This window comes from Eptatretus burgeri, chromosome 9 (assembly GCF_056783735.1).
Source record: "Eptatretus burgeri isolate ZD-2024b chromosome 9, Ebu_testis_v1, whole genome shotgun sequence".
Classification (NCBI taxonomy): domain Eukaryota; kingdom Metazoa; phylum Chordata; class Myxini; order Myxiniformes; family Myxinidae; genus Eptatretus; species Eptatretus burgeri.
In genome coordinates this window covers 89,529,761-89,550,241 of record NC_140969.1, presented here as the reverse complement: position 1 = coordinate 89,550,241, position 20,481 = coordinate 89,529,761, and the positions used below count along the sequence as shown (strand labels likewise).

At 52.2% G+C, this 20,481-nt stretch overlaps 1 protein-coding gene across 9 annotated transcripts in view; it reads right to left on the bottom strand.

The window, feature by feature from the left end:
• Positions 1-20,481, bottom strand: part of LOC147020586 (echinoderm microtubule-associated protein-like 2) — a 138,681-nt gene that overhangs the window by 39,171 nt on the left and 79,029 nt on the right. For all 9 annotated transcript variants that reach the window (XM_085896041.1, XM_085896043.1, XM_085896044.1 and 6 more), the window contains one exon: positions 18,822-18,971. In XM_085896041.1, the coding sequence (XP_085752167.1) occupies positions 18,822-18,971 (150 nt within the window). The remainder of the gene's footprint in view (positions 1-18,821; positions 18,972-20,481) is intronic.

The following is a 20,481-nucleotide window of genomic DNA, read 5'->3' as shown; positions in this document are numbered from 1 at the left end:
ATCAACATTAGAAGTCAGTTTGTTCCACCAACAAATGTGGACAAATACAAATTCAAAGCCAGCCTGCATAGCCTCCAACATAGCCACCAGCTTCCAACTGAAGATTTCAACTTTGTTTCGTATAGTGATGTGCACATGCCATTTCGTGAGCAAATGCAAGTTACTTACTCCTTTCACAATCCAGATCCATTATAAACGTCACTTTTGATAAGGGAACACAACCATCAAAGCGAATACGTACACTTCAAGACAGTACTTGAAGTTTTATCCCTACTAAAGTTTAACCCCATGTTCTCTGCCCCATCCCTCCCCTTCAAAAGATCTCCTAATGTCTGTTCCCCATTGTTTTGTCCTTCCCACTTCCGCCCCTCTTGTCTCATGCCCCCATTGCTGTGCGTTGTGCGTTAGCTCTCATACGTGTTTGAGAGATATCTCATGCCCCCATTGCTCTTGGCCTTGTTCTAACTTCCAGTTGAGGCAAGGTTTACCTTGATAAGCCTTGACAAGGTATACAAAAAAAATCCAATATGGCTGCCAACCATGTGACCTATGATATCATATGTGTGAACCTTTTGTTCCTCCTGGACAGGCGGTCATACGTGTAAAGTTAAACCTCGATTTGTTCAGCCACTTCAAAGAAGAAGATTTTTGAAGGTTAAAAAAAATATATATATATGGCTGCGGAATCACGTGACTGATGACGTAATGATTATTTTTTTCTGTGGACCACTTTATCCTGAGATGACCTTCAAAAAATTTCATCCTGATCAGATGTGGCGTTCTACTTATGCAATTATGACTTCATAACGAGGAACCTATGACATCATAAAAAGTCGAACTCATTCCCCATGAGGAGTACTTGCCCTGTGCCAAGTTTCAAATTTTTCCTTGGTGTGGTTTCAGAGATACAGAGGTCCAAAGTTTTTCCGTTTTACCAATATGGCTGCCACACCACGTGACCTATGACGTCCTAATTGTCATTGAAACATTCTACATGAGGAATCGCACTGATGGTGAAAATTTTGTCTCAATCTGACAAGCGGTTGGGAAGAAAAACATGAAAGTTCTGTGCGGACAAATACAGACAAACAAACAAACAAACAAACAAAGAAATGGACCCAAATGCAATACCCTCTCCTTTGTTGAGGGTAGTAAGCCTGGTGTTGGCCTAGTGGTTCGGGTGGCAGCTTGAGATCCTAGGGTCCGGAGTTCAAGCCCTGTTGGCCGCTGAATTAATATACACCAGGAGGTTGACTCAGACTGTCAACCTTCCGAGGTCGGCAAAATGAGTACCAATGTACTGGTAAGGGGGACACTGCATCAGCAGGATAGCCGCGTCCCAACCAATGGCGCAACCAGCAGCCACAGGCTGCACTCGATAGGGAGAGCATTGAGGGTAATAATATAGAGATTTTTAAAGGCTGTAGAAAAAACAAACTTTTTTTTCGGAACATTACTGCGGTTGATGCACCGTCTTTTACACCACCTTATTTAACACATGACCATAGTTCTTCGTGCCTGTTGTTTGTGTCCTTTCTAAGATCACTACTCTGTTTGGAATGATTTTGTTTCACCAACAGCATTAAAAAAAAAAAAAACATTACCTCACTCCTCTCTGCGCATGTGCGATCAGGACAAGATTCCGTACAATTTTCCAATTTCAGAGCCAAAGTACTGCTAAACTGCAGGTTTGTGTTCCCATTCATGTTCCAATTCATGGTCTACAGTAGTGTTCAAAATATAAAATGCAACTTAAATGAAGTAGTTCCTCAATCATGGACAGATGTCTGCGGACAGACAGACAGACAGAGTGAACAAATTGCTGAACCCCACTTTTTTTCCATGTGCGTGGGGTAATAAGAGGTTTAGAGACTATTCCTAAATGTACGTATATATTGTTACGGCTATGGAAATTCGCAGAGCACCATATAGGTCCTTAGATCAGTTATGTCGATAAGTCTGTGTTCAGATAGATTTCCCCACCGATGTCTAAGGGATTTATTCGTGTAACCGGGCTGTGAATCTTCAGTTAGCCGTTTTTCTTTTGCTATCATTATTTTGGATCAACCGCTTCACAACAACCACCTCCACTACCAACATCGCTCTCATCAACCGCGTCACAACCACCTCCACAACCAACACCTTCTCCACAACCGCCTTCATCGTAACCACCTTCACCACAACCGCATTTCCACCTCGGCACACGGTTGCAAGAAGCCTGGCATTCATCGGGGGAAAACGGACGACGGCCCCACCCCTCTCCCCCCCAACAACGGACCCTGCGCGTGGATTGTCAACACGTGCGGAAAAGATGAAAGCTATGGAAAACACAAAAGAAAGGCCCCGATTCGGCGAGGAAAACGCCCTTCTTCTGGAAGTTTCCCGCGCGTGCAGGAAGAGGGGGGTGGAAGGGAGGGGCAAGGCGCAGTGGAGATAAAAGGGTGCGCTGAACGCAAGGTCTGGCGGCTGCTGGAGGTTGTGGAGGTGTGTGGAGGAGAGGAAAGAGTGTCGTGTCGGAGTTGTGGGTAGTGTGTGGAGCCGCGGTAGGGGACTGGAGAGAGCGGAGCGCAGCGGAGCCAAGGCGCGCGGCCTGCCGTACTGTGCCTTACCGTGGGTCACTGGAGAGGGGACGTCGAGGGTCGCCCTCGCGGTCTACACAGCTCCGTGCTCATAAAGACCCCAAAAGGTCCAGTCTACCCCCTTGTCTTTGATGGGGGTTTTCCTTTGTTTCTTTGCGTGAACGTAGTGGCGCCATGTCTTTAAGTAGAACTGTTAAGTGTGTACATAATAGTTAGACGGTAGTAGCTCTTTTGCATTGCTCTTGGTTTGTCCCTTACATGTTACATAATTGCATGCGTGCTTTTGTTTTGCCTTTGTCGATTGCAAACTACATGCGTGTCTTGCCTTGCTTGATTACATGGCTGTATGACCGCATATGTGCCGCTTATTCAATAAATGTGCTTGTTTAAATGTTCACCCGTTCGTTGCATCCTTTCCCTAATTGAATTGCCATATTGCACTCGGAATATAGTTGGTTGTTAAATAACCGATAAAGTGATCAGGTCCAACGGGGCTGCACGATAAATACCCCGCTCGGTTATCCCAAAACGAAGCGAGCTGCTTAAGCGGCTCGTTTCCAAGCGGCCCCGTTGAGGTACAATCTCTCTGTGGTCTGCCCGCGCGATTATTTAGGTATATCGACAATTCGGCGATTGACCCTGTAGCGCGTGGGTCGAGTGTTGGCTACGCTGTGGTGTGCTTAAACCACACCCGTGGCTGGTTTTCGGCATTGATCCGGAAAGCCGCGACTGGATTGTCCGTTCGGTAGGCGAGGCGGCCACCATTGGCTAAACGCGGTCGCTCGCACGCCGGCGGGTGGAAATCCACAACTATATATACATATATATATACATATATATACATACATATATATATACATATATATATATATATACATATATATATATATATATACATATATATATACATATACATATATATATATATATATATATATATATATATATATATTGTTGCGGATACGCGCCTGCCGGCGTGCTGGCACGGCCACGTAACTCGAATCGCGGCACGTCGCCCACCGGACGGACAATCCAGTCGTGACCCTCTCGGACTGCGCCGGGAACCAGTCACGGGTGGACCTTTCGGTCTCACCGCGATCGAGCCAATCAGCCCCGCGTGGGATAGGGTTGCTCGCCAAATTCGACCTACCTAAGTACCCACGCGGAGGGTAGACCGGGCGATCGCACCTCGCCGCAGGTCGACTTCGGACACGGGCCACTTAAGCGACCCGTTCCATACTATCAGAATAACCGAGCGGTGTTATCGTCGACCTCGACGGTTCGATTAATTATCGGGCGTATTCAGCCCACTACCAACCCTTTACGTGAAGCAAGATGAGGATTCAATGGGAGAAAAAGACGAAGCGAAGCGGGAGAACAGTTCAATAATAAAGCACATTTATTCGCGGCACACGGGAAGCACACATTCAATTCCACCAAAAGCACACAAAAAAAAGAAAAACACAATTCCATTTACACAAAAAGCAAATGTAAAAGCGAAAACACAGTGCAGAGCTAATACCGACTACCGAGCACACGGCAACACTTATACAATTCTACTTCACAGGGCGGCGCCGACAACACATACCCAAAACCAAGGAAAGAAATACCCTCAAGAATGAGGCGGGCCTGAGGCCGAGACCGGGTCGCGCCTACCCGTCTGGTGATGAGACGCGGAGCGGCGATGGCGCCTCACTCCGCGGGCCTCGCGGACAGTGTCTGGCAGGGGGTGGGAAAGGGGCCCCCTTGGTCGCACTATCTCAGCGCGGGGGGGAAACAGGAGGGGGTTGCTGATGCTCGGGGTATAGAGGATCTTTATTATCCCTGGTGTGCGTCTCCACCTCGGCCAGGTCGCGCTGCCGGCCTTCCTCGGGCGTGCAGCTCCCGGCACCGTCGCGAGCACCCCCTCGTCTGCCTTCGCCGCTGCCGCCTCTCCGCCTCTGGACTCTCCACCCTGGACTCTTCTTTGGGCTCTCCTCGTTCGACTCTCTTCAGCTTCTCCAGCTACTGCAGGCTTCGGGCTCCAGACTTCCACACTCTGCTCTGACTGACGAACACGGTCCTTTTATCCCCCCGTAGCTTTGCCTTTGACCTTTCACCTCGCTCCCCATTGGCCCGAGAAAAAGTGGGCGTGAAGGCTTTTTGATCCACAAATTTGCATATATCGATCGTCCTGGAGGCGGGGCCAAATCGCCCCTCGCTCACCGATTGGACGGCAAAAAGTGGGCGTGTGTCGTTTTTGATCCGTTTTTGAAGCACAAAATCCGTGATTTTGTACACGCTGTTCGACGCGCGCTCTGCATGAGTCCAACACCGGTACCCACAGCGGGGCAAGAACGGTGGCGATGCTACGGTTGCGAGGTGTGACGTGAAGGTCGTGGCGGTTGTGGTGAGGTGGCGTTGTGGTTGGTGGTTGATGTTGTGGTTGTAATCATGGCGGTTGGTCCAAAATAAAGATAGTAAAAGAAAAACGGCTATCCTGAAGAGTCGCAGCTCGCATAAATGACATGTATTCCCACTAGACAACGGGTTTGGGCCTAACTACACATGTACTTACCGAGATACCTCACCTAAGGGACCTGAATGGTGGTTTGCGAATTTGGTAACCACAACACTACCCCCTCCCCTTTTTACAGACTCGTCCCGAGTCGTCAAATTTTCGTGTGCCATCATGTGTAGTTTTCCCCTAGTACATTTTACCTACGGATCCCTGAGTGCGACATTCATGGTATTCGTGTCCCCAAAATAAATAACCTGAGGGCTGCGTAACTACCTAAACAAACTCACTCACACGGACGACTTAAATAAAATTGCCGGCGCTAAGACATACATGCCGGGGGCGCACTCATATTTACAGTACATCTTAACCTTAACTTACAAATTTTACACTAAACCATGGCCCAGGATCATTGAACTCTGCAAAAAGAAAGCAGTTAGCAGGGAGCCAGGCTGCCCGCATGCAGTCTCTGGCTCAAACAATGCAGGTGACAGGGAACGTGGCTGGCTGCTCACACGCAGTCCAAGGCCCTCCCCCCCGAACTGAACTCAGTGAACCACAACGGTGCTTGGGCTGCACAACGCAGTCTCCGTGCCAGCTCAAGTGGCACACGCAATGAGCACAACGAATGGATACATGAACGGTTTGAACTGAATGCAGTGAACGACCACGGTGCATGGGCTGCACAAACGCAGTCTCCGTGCCAGCTCAAGTGGCACACGCAATGAGCACAACGAATGGATGCATGGACACAAACACGGTGCACGGGCCGCCACTGCAGGCCCGTGTTGTAGCTGCCAACAGGGCAGTTCTTGCAGCTTGCAAACTGTTGCCTTGATCCTGGCGCACATGGAAATGAACAGGGGGGGCAAAGCAAAAATTGAATGGGGGCTGGTGAACAGGGGCAGTGGGCATGGCATGGCAAAGGCAGCAGGCAAACACAGCCCGCAGAAGAAGGCCGCTGCAGGCAAACTCAGCCCGCAGAACCAGGCCGGCACAGGCCTCGAAGAAAAACAGCCAGCAGATGAACTGGCCGGCACAGGCCTTGCAGCAACACAGCCAGCAGATGAAGCTGGCCAGCTTTTGCCGTCAGTGGAAGTTGGTGGAGGGAGTGCGGTGGTGCTGGCCACTTGGAAGGCGGGCTCGGACCTACCTACCCGTCTCCCTCCCAACCTATCGCCTTTGCCTGTCACTGTACATACCCACTCTCTTAGTTTGTCCAAACCCCAATTTAGCCCCAACTTATTTATTTTTTATTTTTACTTTTATGTTTACTTCCCCTCTATAAATCGTCCCCTAACCCCCTTTATCGTCCTTGTTCGGCTAACCTATCCTGTCACCTAGCCTACTCCCAACCCCTACGTTCCCTTCCCGGAGGGGAACAAGGGAGAGCTAGCGTCCTGTGTCGAGGCCCACCGAAGCCTCAGAATGGCCTCCCCAGAGTTCGGCGATCTAACCCAAAGTGGGTCCAGCGGCCCACAACGACAGCGAGGGGATGGATGGTGCGGAGGGGTACATCTCCTAATCTACCCTAACCATTTAACTGTTAAACTACCCCGGGGCTTTCAACAAGCGCCTCTCGCTTAAACTATTGGTTCTAACAACCCAGATTCCCGTCGCCTGTGTTGGTGTCCTCACAATTTCGGGCCTCGCCCCCCCAATTTTCTCTCCGTGCCCTCACACGGTCTCCTGGCTGGGACACGTGGCTCCCTTTGGCAGGCACGACCCTCTGCCGATTCTCCCGCGAGGGCACCCCCGGGCACTACACTGCCTCCGAGCCTACCAGCTCCCTAACACCGGGGAGTGCCCCCCATGGCACCTCCCCTGAAACGCACACGTGGCAGGCCGGCCTCCCGGGCCCCTTTCCGAGGGTCACCCGTGCCCACAACACTGCCCACGCGGCTAATGGCGCCCCGGGCCCCCGCACCAAGCAGGCGCACCCGTGCCCACTACTCTATCCCGGCCCCCCCATGGGCCCATGGCCTACCGCGGCCGACTAGCCTGGTGCCCGGGGTACCCACTCAGCGATACTCACCTTTCGCAGCCACGCTCCCAAGCCCGTCAACAGGGCTCCTGCACCCCTCCAAATGGGTCTCGAGCCTACTTTCCCACCAACAGCAAAACGACCTCCATATTTCAATTTGACTAACCCAGCTAACTCACTCTACACTGACCCCGGGGTCCCTTGGGCGGGAGTCACTCCTCCCCCCAATCACTCATCGCACCATGCATTCCCCATTCGCTCCACACACACACACACAGACCCGCTGGCCTCACTCACTCATGTCTCCACCTCACGACTCACCAAGCACATGCTTCCACTTCACTCACCAACTCTTCCACACACACACCACTGAACTCTGCCATCCTTCTAACTACATCCCCTAACTAACTCGTGCTCCCACGTCGTCCCTTAAACTATAGCACGTTCCATTTAACCTACGTAGCTAAGCTACGTCCCCACTACACACTCACAAGTCTGTCACTGTCTTCAAATAAATCCCATTTTATTTCCCAACCTAAAGCTCGCTACAATCCCTCTAACTAATCCATTCCACGGACTCCATGAGGACTTACCCCTGCCCCATGAAGTCGGTCTAACTAAGCTAACCCTTCCCCCTAACTAGTTTCCATCCTGTGCCCAGGTAAGGGGGTCTTCCACCCCTTGCCCAGGAATCCTGTGCACCCGAAAGTGAGGCTTGTTCTTTTTTTTTTTTTCTTTACATGCGCAGCACCTGCGCGGCAACTCAGAGCTCGCGCACTTTGCACCTGCCCGTGACGTCATGCAGCTGCACGTGTTCCTCGTCCCTCCTTGGACGGGACCATCCGGCAGAGATACCCCTCCTGCCGGATTCCAACCCCACGTGCAGCCATGGCGTCACCGTGCGCATAAAAAAAAAAAAAACAAGCCACACGTCTCGAGGGGTTCCCCACGCGAACACATGTGCTCTGCCCGTTGGAGCTTAACACACACGATCGCGTGGAGAACCCGTCCGGTCCAAATCCATTTACCTGCCTAAACTTTGTCCGTCCGCGGGATCGGCAAATCCACCGCTGGCGTTTCCGGACCGGGACTTCACTCTCGCAAGCGAGCACGTGGTGGTCTCGTGCGTTGCACAGCACGAACCACGTGCTCACTGCTGGGTGAACCCGGCACGGTCCCCGAAACAACTACAGCCGCTACTCGGCTTTCTTTCTTCTGTCGCCGTCTCCGTCTCCATTCCACACACGCATACCTGCGTGTTACGACGCACACAGTCCACACCATCACATTCACACCGGGAGACGCGGCTGCGTGCTCCCGCATGCCAACCGACAACTCCCTCTCATACCGCTCTCTCACACACACGGTCTCCCTTGCACACAGCGACCTTGCACACGGCCGTTCACTCACGCGTGCCTCACTCGCACACGTGGCTCCACGCACTCGCGGCCTTCCACTCACTCGTTCCTCACTCATACACACGACGACACACACACGCGGTCTCTTCCACACACGGTGCCTCACCCACACACGCGGGGGCACTAACCCGCGGTGCCTCACTCACACTCCGTGCCTCATCCACACACGGCGTGCTGGGAAGCACGTACTCCGGCACCATCGCCACCACACCACTCACACACGGGGTCGCTTCCACACACGGGGACGCACTCACACCTTGCACCACACACACAGGGACAACCACACTGGGGATTCGTGTCCCCACAAGGGTCTCCGGGGCCTCTATACCCCCCAAGCTCTCCGTGCATCCGTCCACAGCACCCGTCCTCTCAACCTCGCAAAGCACGACCGAACTCACCTGGTCGTGACTCGCCTCAAGGGGGCAGACTCCCTCCCCTTGTTCCTGGAGGAGGCCATCCAGCTGCTCGCACCGGGTCCCTGCACGCTCCGCGAGCTCACCCCCATTGTCCTCCACGACCTCCGTGTGTGTGTGTGCGTCACTTACCCCGTCTTCCTCGTGCAGTCTTTCCTCTATTTTTTCTATCTCCCGTGTCTCTGCCAACTCTTCACCCTTTACCTCCCTTGTCTCAACTATTATTTCCTTTGTCACGGCCTTCATGCCCGCCTGCAGGCATCGGCCCATGTTCTGCGTCTCCCCCCGGAGCTTTTTCATTTCTTCCTTCATGTTTGCTTCCATTCCGTTTATTTGCTTGTTCATGTCTTTCATTTCGTTTGTATTTGCATCCATTTTTTCGATCATTTTCGCATTCATCTTTTCGTTAATTGCCGCCAGCATGGCGCATAGCTGGGCCATGTTGGATGCACTCAGCTGAGCCGTTTCGGCAAGGGTTGGGGAAGGGTTTTGGTGGAGAGGGGGGGGGAGGTGTCATACACTGCGGCCGCTGCCGCACCCATTTCAGGTTCTGGGTTCAGTTGGGCGAGTCCGTGTTCCTGCACAATCAACATTTCCTGCTCGGGGATTCCATCCTGGACCATGGATTCTACATTATTACACATATACATTTCCAATACCCCCGGCTCCCGCTCGCCTTGAGACGCCATCTTGCTTCTCGTGAAGGGTTAATTAAGCTCGCTCGTAATTTGGAGGGAATCGGGGGTCGCTTCTCTCACCCCTGGACCGATTCCCGTGAATTTCGCTGGAGACAGGAGAGCCCGTTGTCCCGTTCTCCAATACCAGTGCCGCGAGGAGGGCGATGGATTTGTATCGCACGACCTGACACCAGTGTTGCGGATTTCGCGCCCGCCGGCGTGCTGACGGCCACGTAACTCGAATCGCGGCACGTCGCCCACCGGACGGACAATCCAGTCGTGACCCTCTCGGACTAACGCCGGGAACCAGTCACGGGTGGACCTTTCGGTCTCACCGCGATCGAGCCAATCAGCCCCCGCGTGGGATAGGGTTGCTCGCCAAATTCGACCTACCTAAGTACCCACGCGGAGGGTAGACCGGGCGATCGCACCTCGCCGCAGGTCGACTTCGGACACGGGCCACTTAAGCGACCCGTTCCGTACTATCAGAATAACCGAGCGGTGTTATCGTCGACCTCGACGGTTCGATTAATTATCGGGCGTATTCAGCCCACTACCAACCCTTTACGTGAAGCAAGATGAGGATTCAATGGGAGAAAAAGACGAAGCGAAGCGGGAGAACAGTTCAATAATAAAGCACATTTATTCGCGGCACACGGGAAGCACACATTCAATTCCACCAAAAGCACACAAAAAAAAGAAAAACACAATTCCATTTACACAAAAAGCAAATGTAAAAGCGAAAACACAGTGCAGAGCTAATACCGACTACCGAGCACACGGCAACACTTATACAATTCTACTTCACAGACGGCGCCGACAACACATACCCAAAACCAAGGAAAAGAAATACCCTCAAGAATGAGGCGGGCCTGAGGCCGAGACCGGGTCGCGCCGACCCGTCTGGTGATGAGACGCGGAGCGGCGATGGCGCCTCACTCCGCGGGCCTCGCGGACAGTGTCTGGCAGGGGGGTGGGAAAGGGGCCCCCTTGGTCGCACTATCTCAGCGCGGGGGGAAACAGGAGGGGGTTGCTGATGCTCGGGGTATAGAGGATCTTTATTATCCCTGGTGTGCGTCTCCACCTCGGCCAGGTCGCGCTGCCGGCCTTCCTCGGGCGTGCAGCTCCCGGCACCGTCGCGAGCACCCCCTCGTCTGCCTTCGCCGCTGCCGCCTCTCCGCCTCTGGACTCTCCACCCTGGACTCTTCTTTGGGCTCTCCTCGTTCGACTCTCTTCAGCTTCTCCAGCTACTGCAGGCTTCGGGCTCCAGACTTCCACACTCTGCTCTGACTGACGAACACGGTCCTTTTATCCCCCCGTAGCTTTGCCTTTGACCTTTCACCTCGCTCCCCATTGGCCCGAGAAAAAGTGGGCGTGAAGGCTTTTTGATCCACAAATTTGCATATATCGATCGTCCTGGAGGCGGGGCCAAATCGCCCCTCGCTCACCGATTGGACGGCAAAAAGTGGGCGTGTCGTTTTTGATCCGTTTTTGAAGCACAAAATCCGTGATTTTGTACACGCTGTTCGACGCGCGCTCTGCATGAGTCCAACACCGGTACCCACAGCGGGGCAAGAACGGTGGCGATGCTACGGTTGCGAGGTGTGACGTGAAGGTCGTGGCGGTTGTGGTGAGGCGGCGTTGTGGTTGGTGGTTGATGTTGTGGTTGTAATCATGGCGGTTGGTCCAAAATAAAGATAGTAAAAGAAAAAAGGCTATCCTGAAGAGTCGCAGCTCGCATAAATGACATGTATTCCCACTAGACAACGGGTTTGGGCCTAACTACACATGTACTTACCGAGATACCTCACCTAAGGGACCTGAATGGTGGTTTGCGAATTTGGTAACCACAACAATATATATATATATATATATATATATATATATATATATATATATATATATATATATATATATTTATATTGTTGCGGTATTCGCGCCCGCCGGCGTGCTGACGGCCACGTAACTCGAATCGCGGCACGTCGCCCACCGGACGGACAATCCAGTCGTGACCCTCTCGGACTAACGCCGGGAACCAGTCACGGGTGGACCTTTCGGTCTCACCGCGATCGAGCCAATCAGCCCCCGCGTGGGATAGGGTTGCTCGCCAAATTCGACCTACCTAAGTACCCACGCGGAGGGTAGACCGGGCGATCGCACCTCGCCGCAGGTCGACTTCGGACACGGGCCACTTAAGCGACCCGTTCCGTACTATCAGAATAACCGAGCGGTGTTATCGTCGACCTCGACGGTTCGATTAATTATCGGGCGTATTCAGCCCACTCCCAACCCTTTACGTGAAGCAAGATGAGGATTCAATGAAGGAAATGACGAAGCGAAGCGGGAAACAGTTCAACACAAAGCACATTTATTCGCGACGAACGGAAAGCACACATTCAATTCCACCAAAAGCACACAGAAAAGACACAATGCAATTTACACAAAAAGCAAATGTAAAAGCGAAAACACAATGCAGAGCTAATACCGACTACCGAGCACACGGCAACACTTATACAATTCTACTTCACAGACGGCGCCGACAACACATACCCAAAACCAAGGAAAAGAATACCCTCAAGGATGAGGCGGGCCTGAGGCCGAGACCGGGTCGCGCCTACCCGTCTGGTGATGAGACGCGGAGCGGCGATGACGCCTCAACTCCGCGGGCCTCGCGGACAGTGTCTGGTAGGGGGTGGGAAAGGGGCCCGCTTGGTCGCACTATCTAAGCGCGGGGGGGAAACAGGAGGGGGTTGCTGATGCTCGGGGTATAGAGGATTTTATTATCCCGCGACGAGCGTCCTCCACCTCGGCCAGGTCGCGCTGTCGGCCCTCCCTGGGTGCAGCTCCCGACGCGAGCACCCCTCGTCTGGTGTCGCTGCCTTTCCACAGCTCCGTTCCGACTCCAACGCACACGACGACCAGCTCCTTGCCAACTCCACCGCCCGCGAAGTCTTGACTCTCTGTTTCCGACTCTCCTACTCTCCTACTCTCCGCCCTCTCGACTTTGACCCCCTCCCTTCGACCTTTCACCTCGCTCCCATTGGCCCGAGAAAAAGTGGGCGTGGAAGGCTTTTGATCCATAAATTTGCATATATCGACGCCCTGGGGGCGGGGCCACCCGCCCCCTCGCTCACCGATTGACGGCAAAAAGTGGGCGTGTGTCGTTTTGATCCGTTTTTGAAGCACAAAATCCATGATTTTGTACACGCTGTTCGGCGCGCGCCCTGCACGAGTCCAACACCGGTACCCACAGCGGGGCAAGAACGGTGGCGATGCGACGGTTGCGAGGTGTGACGGGAAGGTCGTGGCGGTTGTGGTGAAGCGGCGTTGTGGTTGGTGGTTGATGTTGTGATTGTGGTGGTAATCATGGCGGTTGGTCCAAAATAAAGATAGCAAAAGAAAAACGGCTATCCTGAAGAGTCGCAGCACGCATAAATGACATGTATTCCCACTAGACAACGGGTTTGGGCCTAACTACACATGTACTTACCGAGATACCTCACCTAAGGGACCTGAATGGTGGTTTGCGAATTTGGTAACCACAACACTACCCCCTCCCCTTTTTACAGACTCGTCCTGAGTCGTCAAATTTTCGTGTGCCATCATGTGTAGTTTTCCCCTAGTACATTTTCCCTACGGATCCCTGAGTGCGACATTCATGGTATTCGTGTCCCCAAAATAAATAACCTGAGGGCTGCGTAACTACCTAAACAAACTCACTCACACGGACGACTTAAATAAAATTGCCGGCGCTAAGACATACATGCCGGGGGCGCACTCATATGTACAGTACAATACATCTTAACCTTAACTTACAAATTTTACACTAAACCATGGCCCAGGATCAATGAACTCTGCAAAAGAAAAGCAGTTAGCAGGGAGCCAGGCTGCCCGCATGCAGTCTCTGGCTCAAACAATGCAGGTGACAGGGAACGTGGCTGGCTGCTCACACGCAGTCCAAGGCCTTCCCTTTTGAACTGAACGCAGTGAACCACAACGGTGCATGGGCTGCACAAACGCAGTCTCCGTGCCAGCTCAAGTGGCACACGCAATGAACACAACGAATGGATGGATGAACACAAACACGGTGCACGGGCCGCCACTGCAGGCCCGTGTTGTAGCTGCCAACAGGGCAGTTCTTGCAGCTTGCGAACTGTTGCTTTTACGATCCTGGCGCACATGGCAATGAACAGGGGGGGGCAAAGCAAAAATTGAACGGGGCTGGTGAACGTGGGCAGTGGGCATGGCATGGCAAAGGTGCAGGCAACACAGCCCGCAGAAGAAGGCCGCTGCAGGCAAACACAGCCGGCAGATGAACTGGCCGGCACAGGCCTTGAAGTACCACAGCTGCAGATGATCCGGCCGGCACAGGCCTTGAAGCAAAACACGGCCAGCCGATGGCACAGGCCTTGCAGCAAAACAACAGCTGCCGATGAAGTTGGCCGGCCTCTGCCTTGAAGCAAAACACGGCCAGCCGATGAAGTTGGCCAGCCTTTGCCGTTCAGTGGAGGTTGGTGGAGGGAGTGCGGTGGTGCTGGCCACTTGGAAGGCGGGCTCGGACCTACCTACCTGTCTCCCTCCCAACCTATCGCCTTTGCCTGTCACTGTACATACCCACTCCCTTAATTTGTCAAACCCCAATTTAGCCCCAACTTTTTTTTTTTTTATTTTTTTTTTTTTTTTACTTCCCCCACTATAAATCGTCCCCTAACCCCCTTTATCGTCCTTGTTCGGCTAACCTATACTGTCACCTAGCCTACTCCCAACCCCTACGTTCCCTTCCCGGAGGGGAATAAGGGAGAGCTAACGTCCTGTGTCGAGGCCCAACGAAGCCTGAGAATGGCCTCCCCAGAGTTCGGCGATCTTAACCCAAAGTGGGTCCAGCGGCCCACAACGAGAGCGAGGGGATGGATGGTGCGGAGGGGTACATCTCCTAATCTACCCTAACCATTTAACTGTTAAACTACCCCGGGGCTTTCAACAAGCGCCTCTCGCTTAAAGTATTGGTTCTAACAACCCAGATTCCCGTCGCCTGTGTTGGTGTCCTCACAATTTCGGGCCTCGCCCCCCAATTTTCTCTCCGTGCCCTCACACGGTCTCCTGGCTGGGACACGTGGCTCCCTTTGGCAGGCACGACGCACTACCGAACCTCCCGCTATGGCACCCCCGGGCACTACACTGCCACCGAGCCTACCAGCTCCCTAACACCGGGGAGTGCCCCCCATGGCACCTCCCCTGAAACGCACACGTGGCAGGCCGGCCTCCCGGGCCCCTTTCCGAGGGTCACCCGTGCCCACAACACTGCCCACGCGGCTAATGGCACCCTGGGCCCCCGCACCAAGCAGGCGCACCCGTGCCCACTACGCTATCCCGGCCCCCCATGGGCCCTTGGCCTACCACGGCCGACTAGCCTGGTGCCCGGGGTACCCACTCAGCGATACTGCTCTTTCGCAGCCACCCTCCCAAGCCCCTCAACAGGGCTCCTGCACCCCTCCAAATGGGTCTCGAGCCTACTTTCCCACCAACAGCAAAACGACCTCCATTTTTCAATTTGACTAACCCAGCTAACTCACTTTACTCTGACCCCGGGGTCCCTTGGGCGGGAGTCACTCCTCCCCCCAATCACTCATCGCACCATGCATTCCCCATTCACTCCACACACACAGACCCGCTGGCCTCACTCACTCATCATGTACTCACCTCACAACTTTTCAACACACACACACCGCTGAACTCTGCCATCCTTCTATCTACTTCCCCTAACTAACTCGTGCTCCCACGTCGTCCCTTAAACTACAGCACGTTCATTTTAACACTACGTAGCTAAACTACGTCCCCTCTACACATCCACCAGTCTGTCACTGTCTTCTAATCATCCCATTTTATTTCCCAACCTAAAGCTGGCTACAATCCCTCTAACTAATCCATTCCACGGACTCCATAAGGACTTACCCCTGCCCCATGAAGTCGGTCTAGCTAAGCTAACCCTTCCCCCTAACTAGTTTCCATCCTGTGCCCAGGTTCAAGGGGGTCTTCCACCCCTTGCCCAGGAATCCTGTGCACCCGAAAGTGAGGCTTGTTTTTTTTTTTTTTTCATGCGCAGCACCTGCGCGGCAACTCAGAGCTCGCGCACTTTACACCTGCCCGTGACGTCATGCAGCTGCACGTGTTCCTCGTCCCTCCTTGGACGGTACCATCCGGCAGAGATACCCCTCCTGCCGGATTCCAACCCCACGTGCAGCCATGACGTCACCGTGCGCATAAAAAAAAACACAAGCCCCACGTCTCGAGGGGTTCCCCACGCGAACACATGTGCTTTGCCCGTTGGAGCTTAACACACACGATCGCGTGGAGAACCCGTCCGGTCCAAATCCATTTACCTGCCTAAACTTTGTCCGTCCGCGGGATCGGCAAATCCACCGCTGGCGTTTCCGGACCGGGACTTCACTCTCGCAAGGGAGCACGTGGCGGTCTCGTGCGTTGCACAGCACGGACCGCGTGCTCACTGCTGGGTGAACCCGGCACGGTCCCCGAAACAACTACAGCCGCTACCTGGCTTTCTCTCCTCTGTCGCCGTCTCCGTTCCACACACGCATACCTGCGTGTTACGACGCACACGGTCCACTCCATCACATTCACACCGGGAGACGCGGCTGCGTGCTCCCGCATGCCAACCGACATCTCCCTCTCATACCGCTCTCTCACACACACGGTTTCCCTTGCACTCGGCCGTTCACTCACGCGTGCCTCACCACTCACACACGCGAGGGCACTCACCCGCTTCACTTTCACTTCATTTGTATTTGCATCCATTTTCGCTGTCATTGCCGCCAGCATGGCGAATAGCTGGGCCATGTCGGGTGCGCTTGGGTGAGCCGTTTCAGCAAGGGTCGGCGGGTTTTGGTGGAGAGGGGGGGGGAGGTGTCATACACCGCGGCCGCTGCCGCACCCATTTCGGGCTCTGGGTTCAGTTGGGCGAGTCCGTGTTCCTGCACAATCAACATTTCCTGCTCGGGGATTCCATCCTGGACCATGGATTCTACACATTCTACATCCATTTCTAATACCCCCGGCTCCCGCTCGCCTTGAGACGCCATCTTGCTTCTCGTGAAGGGTTAATTTAGCTCGCTCGTAATTTGGAGGGAATCGGGGGTCGCTTCTCTCACCCCTGGACCGATTCCCGTGAATTTAGCCGGAGACAGGAGAGCCCGTTTTCCTGTTCTCCGATACCAGTGCCGAGAGGAGGGCGATGGATTTGTATCGCACGACCTGACACCAGTGTTGCAGTATTCGCGCCCGCCGGCGTGCTGACGGCCACGTAACTCGAATCGCGGCACGTCGCCCACCGGACGGACAATCCAGTCGTGACCCTCTCGGACTAACGCCGGGAACCAGTCACGGGTGGACCTTTCGGTCTCACCGCGATCGAGCCAATCAGCCCCCGCGTGGGATAGGGTTGCTCGCCAAATTTGACCTACCTAAGTACCCACGCGGAGGGTAGACCGGGCGATCGCACCTCGCCGCAGGTCGACTTCGGACACGGGCCACTTAAGCGACCCGTTCCGTACTATCAGAATTACCGAGCGGTGTTATCGTCGACCTCAACGGTTCGATTAATTATCGGGCGTATTCAGCCCACTACCAACCCTTTACGTGAAGCAAGATGAGGATTCAATGAAGGAAATGACGAAGCGAAGCGGGAAACAGTTGAACACAAAGCACATTTATTCGCGACGAACGGAAAGCACACATTCAATTCCACCAAAAGCACACAGAAAAGACACAATGCAATTTACACAAAAAGCAAATGTAAAAGCGAAAATACAATGCAGAGCTAATACCGACTACCGAGCACACGGCAACACTTATACAATTCTACTTCACAGACGGCGCCGACAACACATACCCAAAACCAAGGAAAAGAATACCCTCAAGGATGAGGCGGGCCTGAGGCCGAGACCGGGTCGCGCCTACCCGTCTGGTGATGAGACGCGGAGCGGCGATGGCCCCTCAACTCCGCGGGCCTCGCGGACAGTGTCTGGTAGGGGGTGGGAAAGGGGCCCCCTTGGTCGCACTATCTCAGCGCGGGGGGAAACAGGAGGGGGTTGCTGATGCTCGGGGTATAGAGGATTTTTATTATCCCGCGACGAGCGTCTCCACCTCGGCCAGGTCGCGCTGTCGGCCTCCCTGGGGTGCAGCTCCCGACGCGAGCACCCCCTCGTCTGGTGTCGCTGCCTTTCCACAGCTCCGTTCCGACTCCAACGCACACGACGACCAGCTCCTTCTTGCCAACTCCACCGCCCGCGAAGTCTTGACTCTCTGTTTCCGACTCTCCTACTCTCCTACTCTCCGCCTCTCGACTTTGACCCCCTCCCTTCGACCTTTTACCTCGCTCCCCATTGGCCCGAGAAAAAGTGGGCGTGAAGGCTTTTTGATCCATAAATTTGCATATATCGATCGCCCTGGGGGCGGGGCCAATTCGCCCCTCGCTCACCGATTGGACGGCAAAAAGTGGGCGTGTGTCGTTTTTGATCCGTTTTTGAAGCACAAAATCCGTGATTTTGTACACGCTGTTCGGCGCGCGCCCTGCACGAGTCCAACACCGGTACCCACAGCGGGGCAAGAACGGTGGCGATGCGACGGTTGCGAGGTGTGACGGGAAGGTCGTGGCGGTTGTGGTGAAGCGGCATTGTGGTTGGTGGTTGATGTTGTGATTGTGGTGGTAATCATGGCGGTTGGTCCAAAATAAAGATAGCAAAAGAAAAACGGCTATCCTGAAGAGTCGCAGCACGCATAAATGACATGTATTCCCACTAGACAACGGGTTTGGGCCTAACTACACATGTACTTACCGAGATACCTCACCTAAGGGACCTGAATGGTGGTTTGCGAATTTGGTAACCACAACAATATATATATATATATATATATATATATATATATATATATATATACATATATACATATATACATATATACATATATACATATATACATATATACATATATATATATATATATATATATATATATATATACACATATATATGCATACATATACATGCATATATATGCATACATATACATGCATATATATGCATACATATACATACATATATATATACACATACATATATACATACACATATATACACACACAATATATGTTTGGACAGAATAAATAAAAAAAAACCTGTTCCGCATTTTGTGAAATGAGCAAGTCAAGGTTAAGAGGAAGACCCGATGACCATACCATTTTACATCTGTGTTGTGGCCGAGGTAGTGCCTCTGTGTGCCTTCTTCCACATTATAAAGAACCACGACAGAGGCCACAAAATACACCATCTCTCCCGTTGGCAGCATGTGGATATTGCAGCGGCAATCATTTCCCCTGTAACCATAGCTGCACAAGCATCTCAGTGAAGGAAAAACAAAAGGTAATTCAATTTCTTCGTAAAAATGTGTAATTTCAAAACTGTTTTAGCCAAGTGGAAACTTAAACTCCCCACGGTGGGCTGTCAGAAAATATATTGCACAACCAGCATAAAATCAGCCATGACATCTTGATATACGTAGAAAGAAAGGATTTTCTTTAATAAAGTCAAAAATACATCATTATGTTTCTTCTCTCATCTAAAGACTAAATCTAAAGAATTTTAATAATTGCAATTGTCTGAGTCAGCAACCAAGTTGAGGTAGCCCTCTCTCCAAGAGTCCGTTTTGCTGCATCTGGTATGCTGCAGATAGTTAGATATCCTTTGGAAATGATGGGCCTTAAGATTCAGCAAGACTGGATAAGCTGAAGAAAGAAAAGAAAATGCTCATGCAAAATGATATAATGGAGTTGGCAAGCCGAATGCTTAAATTCAGCTCGTAAACTCCTAAATTCTTCATTTAATTTTTTTTGATTTCATGAGTCCAAAAAAGAAAAATACGGAAGGCTAACGTATAAATAAACATGGACTGATTTTAAAATCCTGGCAAAATGAAATATTTGATAAAGAATGTCTGCAGGAAATCCATACTGATCAATGTTCAAACATTAAGAGGTGAGTTTAAAGCAAGATAACAAAGGATGAAAGATGGCACCAGAAGAGGGCACTGCACAACTTCATCAGATGATGAAATTGCTGCCTTGGTGTAAAAGGTGATTATGAATAACTGGAGGGTTATAAATAACTACGATGTTCAGGAGTTAAGCGTTTTTCACATCACTGAATCTGGGGATGAAAAAAATCCTGAACAAAAGTTTGGACAGAAAAATGTGTCTGCAAGATGGGTATGCCTGGTGTTGGCTTAATGCCAAGAGTGGTGGGCTTGGGATCCTAGTGTCCTGAGTTCAAATCATGCTTGGCTGTTTAATTAATACCAGGTGGGGTTGACTCTGTCTGTCATCCTTCTGAGGTCGGCAAAATGAGTTCCAACTTGTTGGTATCCTATCCTGCGTCGGAGTGGTGACCCGTCCAGGATTGTGCCCAATAGCCCAGGAGACTGCGTAGGCAGCACACCAACGCTCTGCACAGAGAATGGTCCCGATGGATTGATGGATGGATGGATGGATAGATAGATGGATAGATGGGTCATCCAAGAATGTTTATGAGAGACCCGAGGAAGGAACGACATCAAACCTCCCAATATATGTTGGAGAGACGTGTGGATTTTCCAGAAACATGTCGTCCCCAAGCTCAGGATCCAACCGACAACATGAAGCCAAAAAACATGGAGATTCCATTACACCGCAACAAATCCTGAGTCGGAACCTCCAATGAAAACGTTACAACAGTGCCTTTTGAGATTTTGGGTGAATTATTATGAGAACATAGTTTCAGGAAGGGAGTACGATAACAGGGCTGTATTATGTTCATTATTACGATTTGAGGAATATCTCATGATAAGTGGAAAACAGCATGACA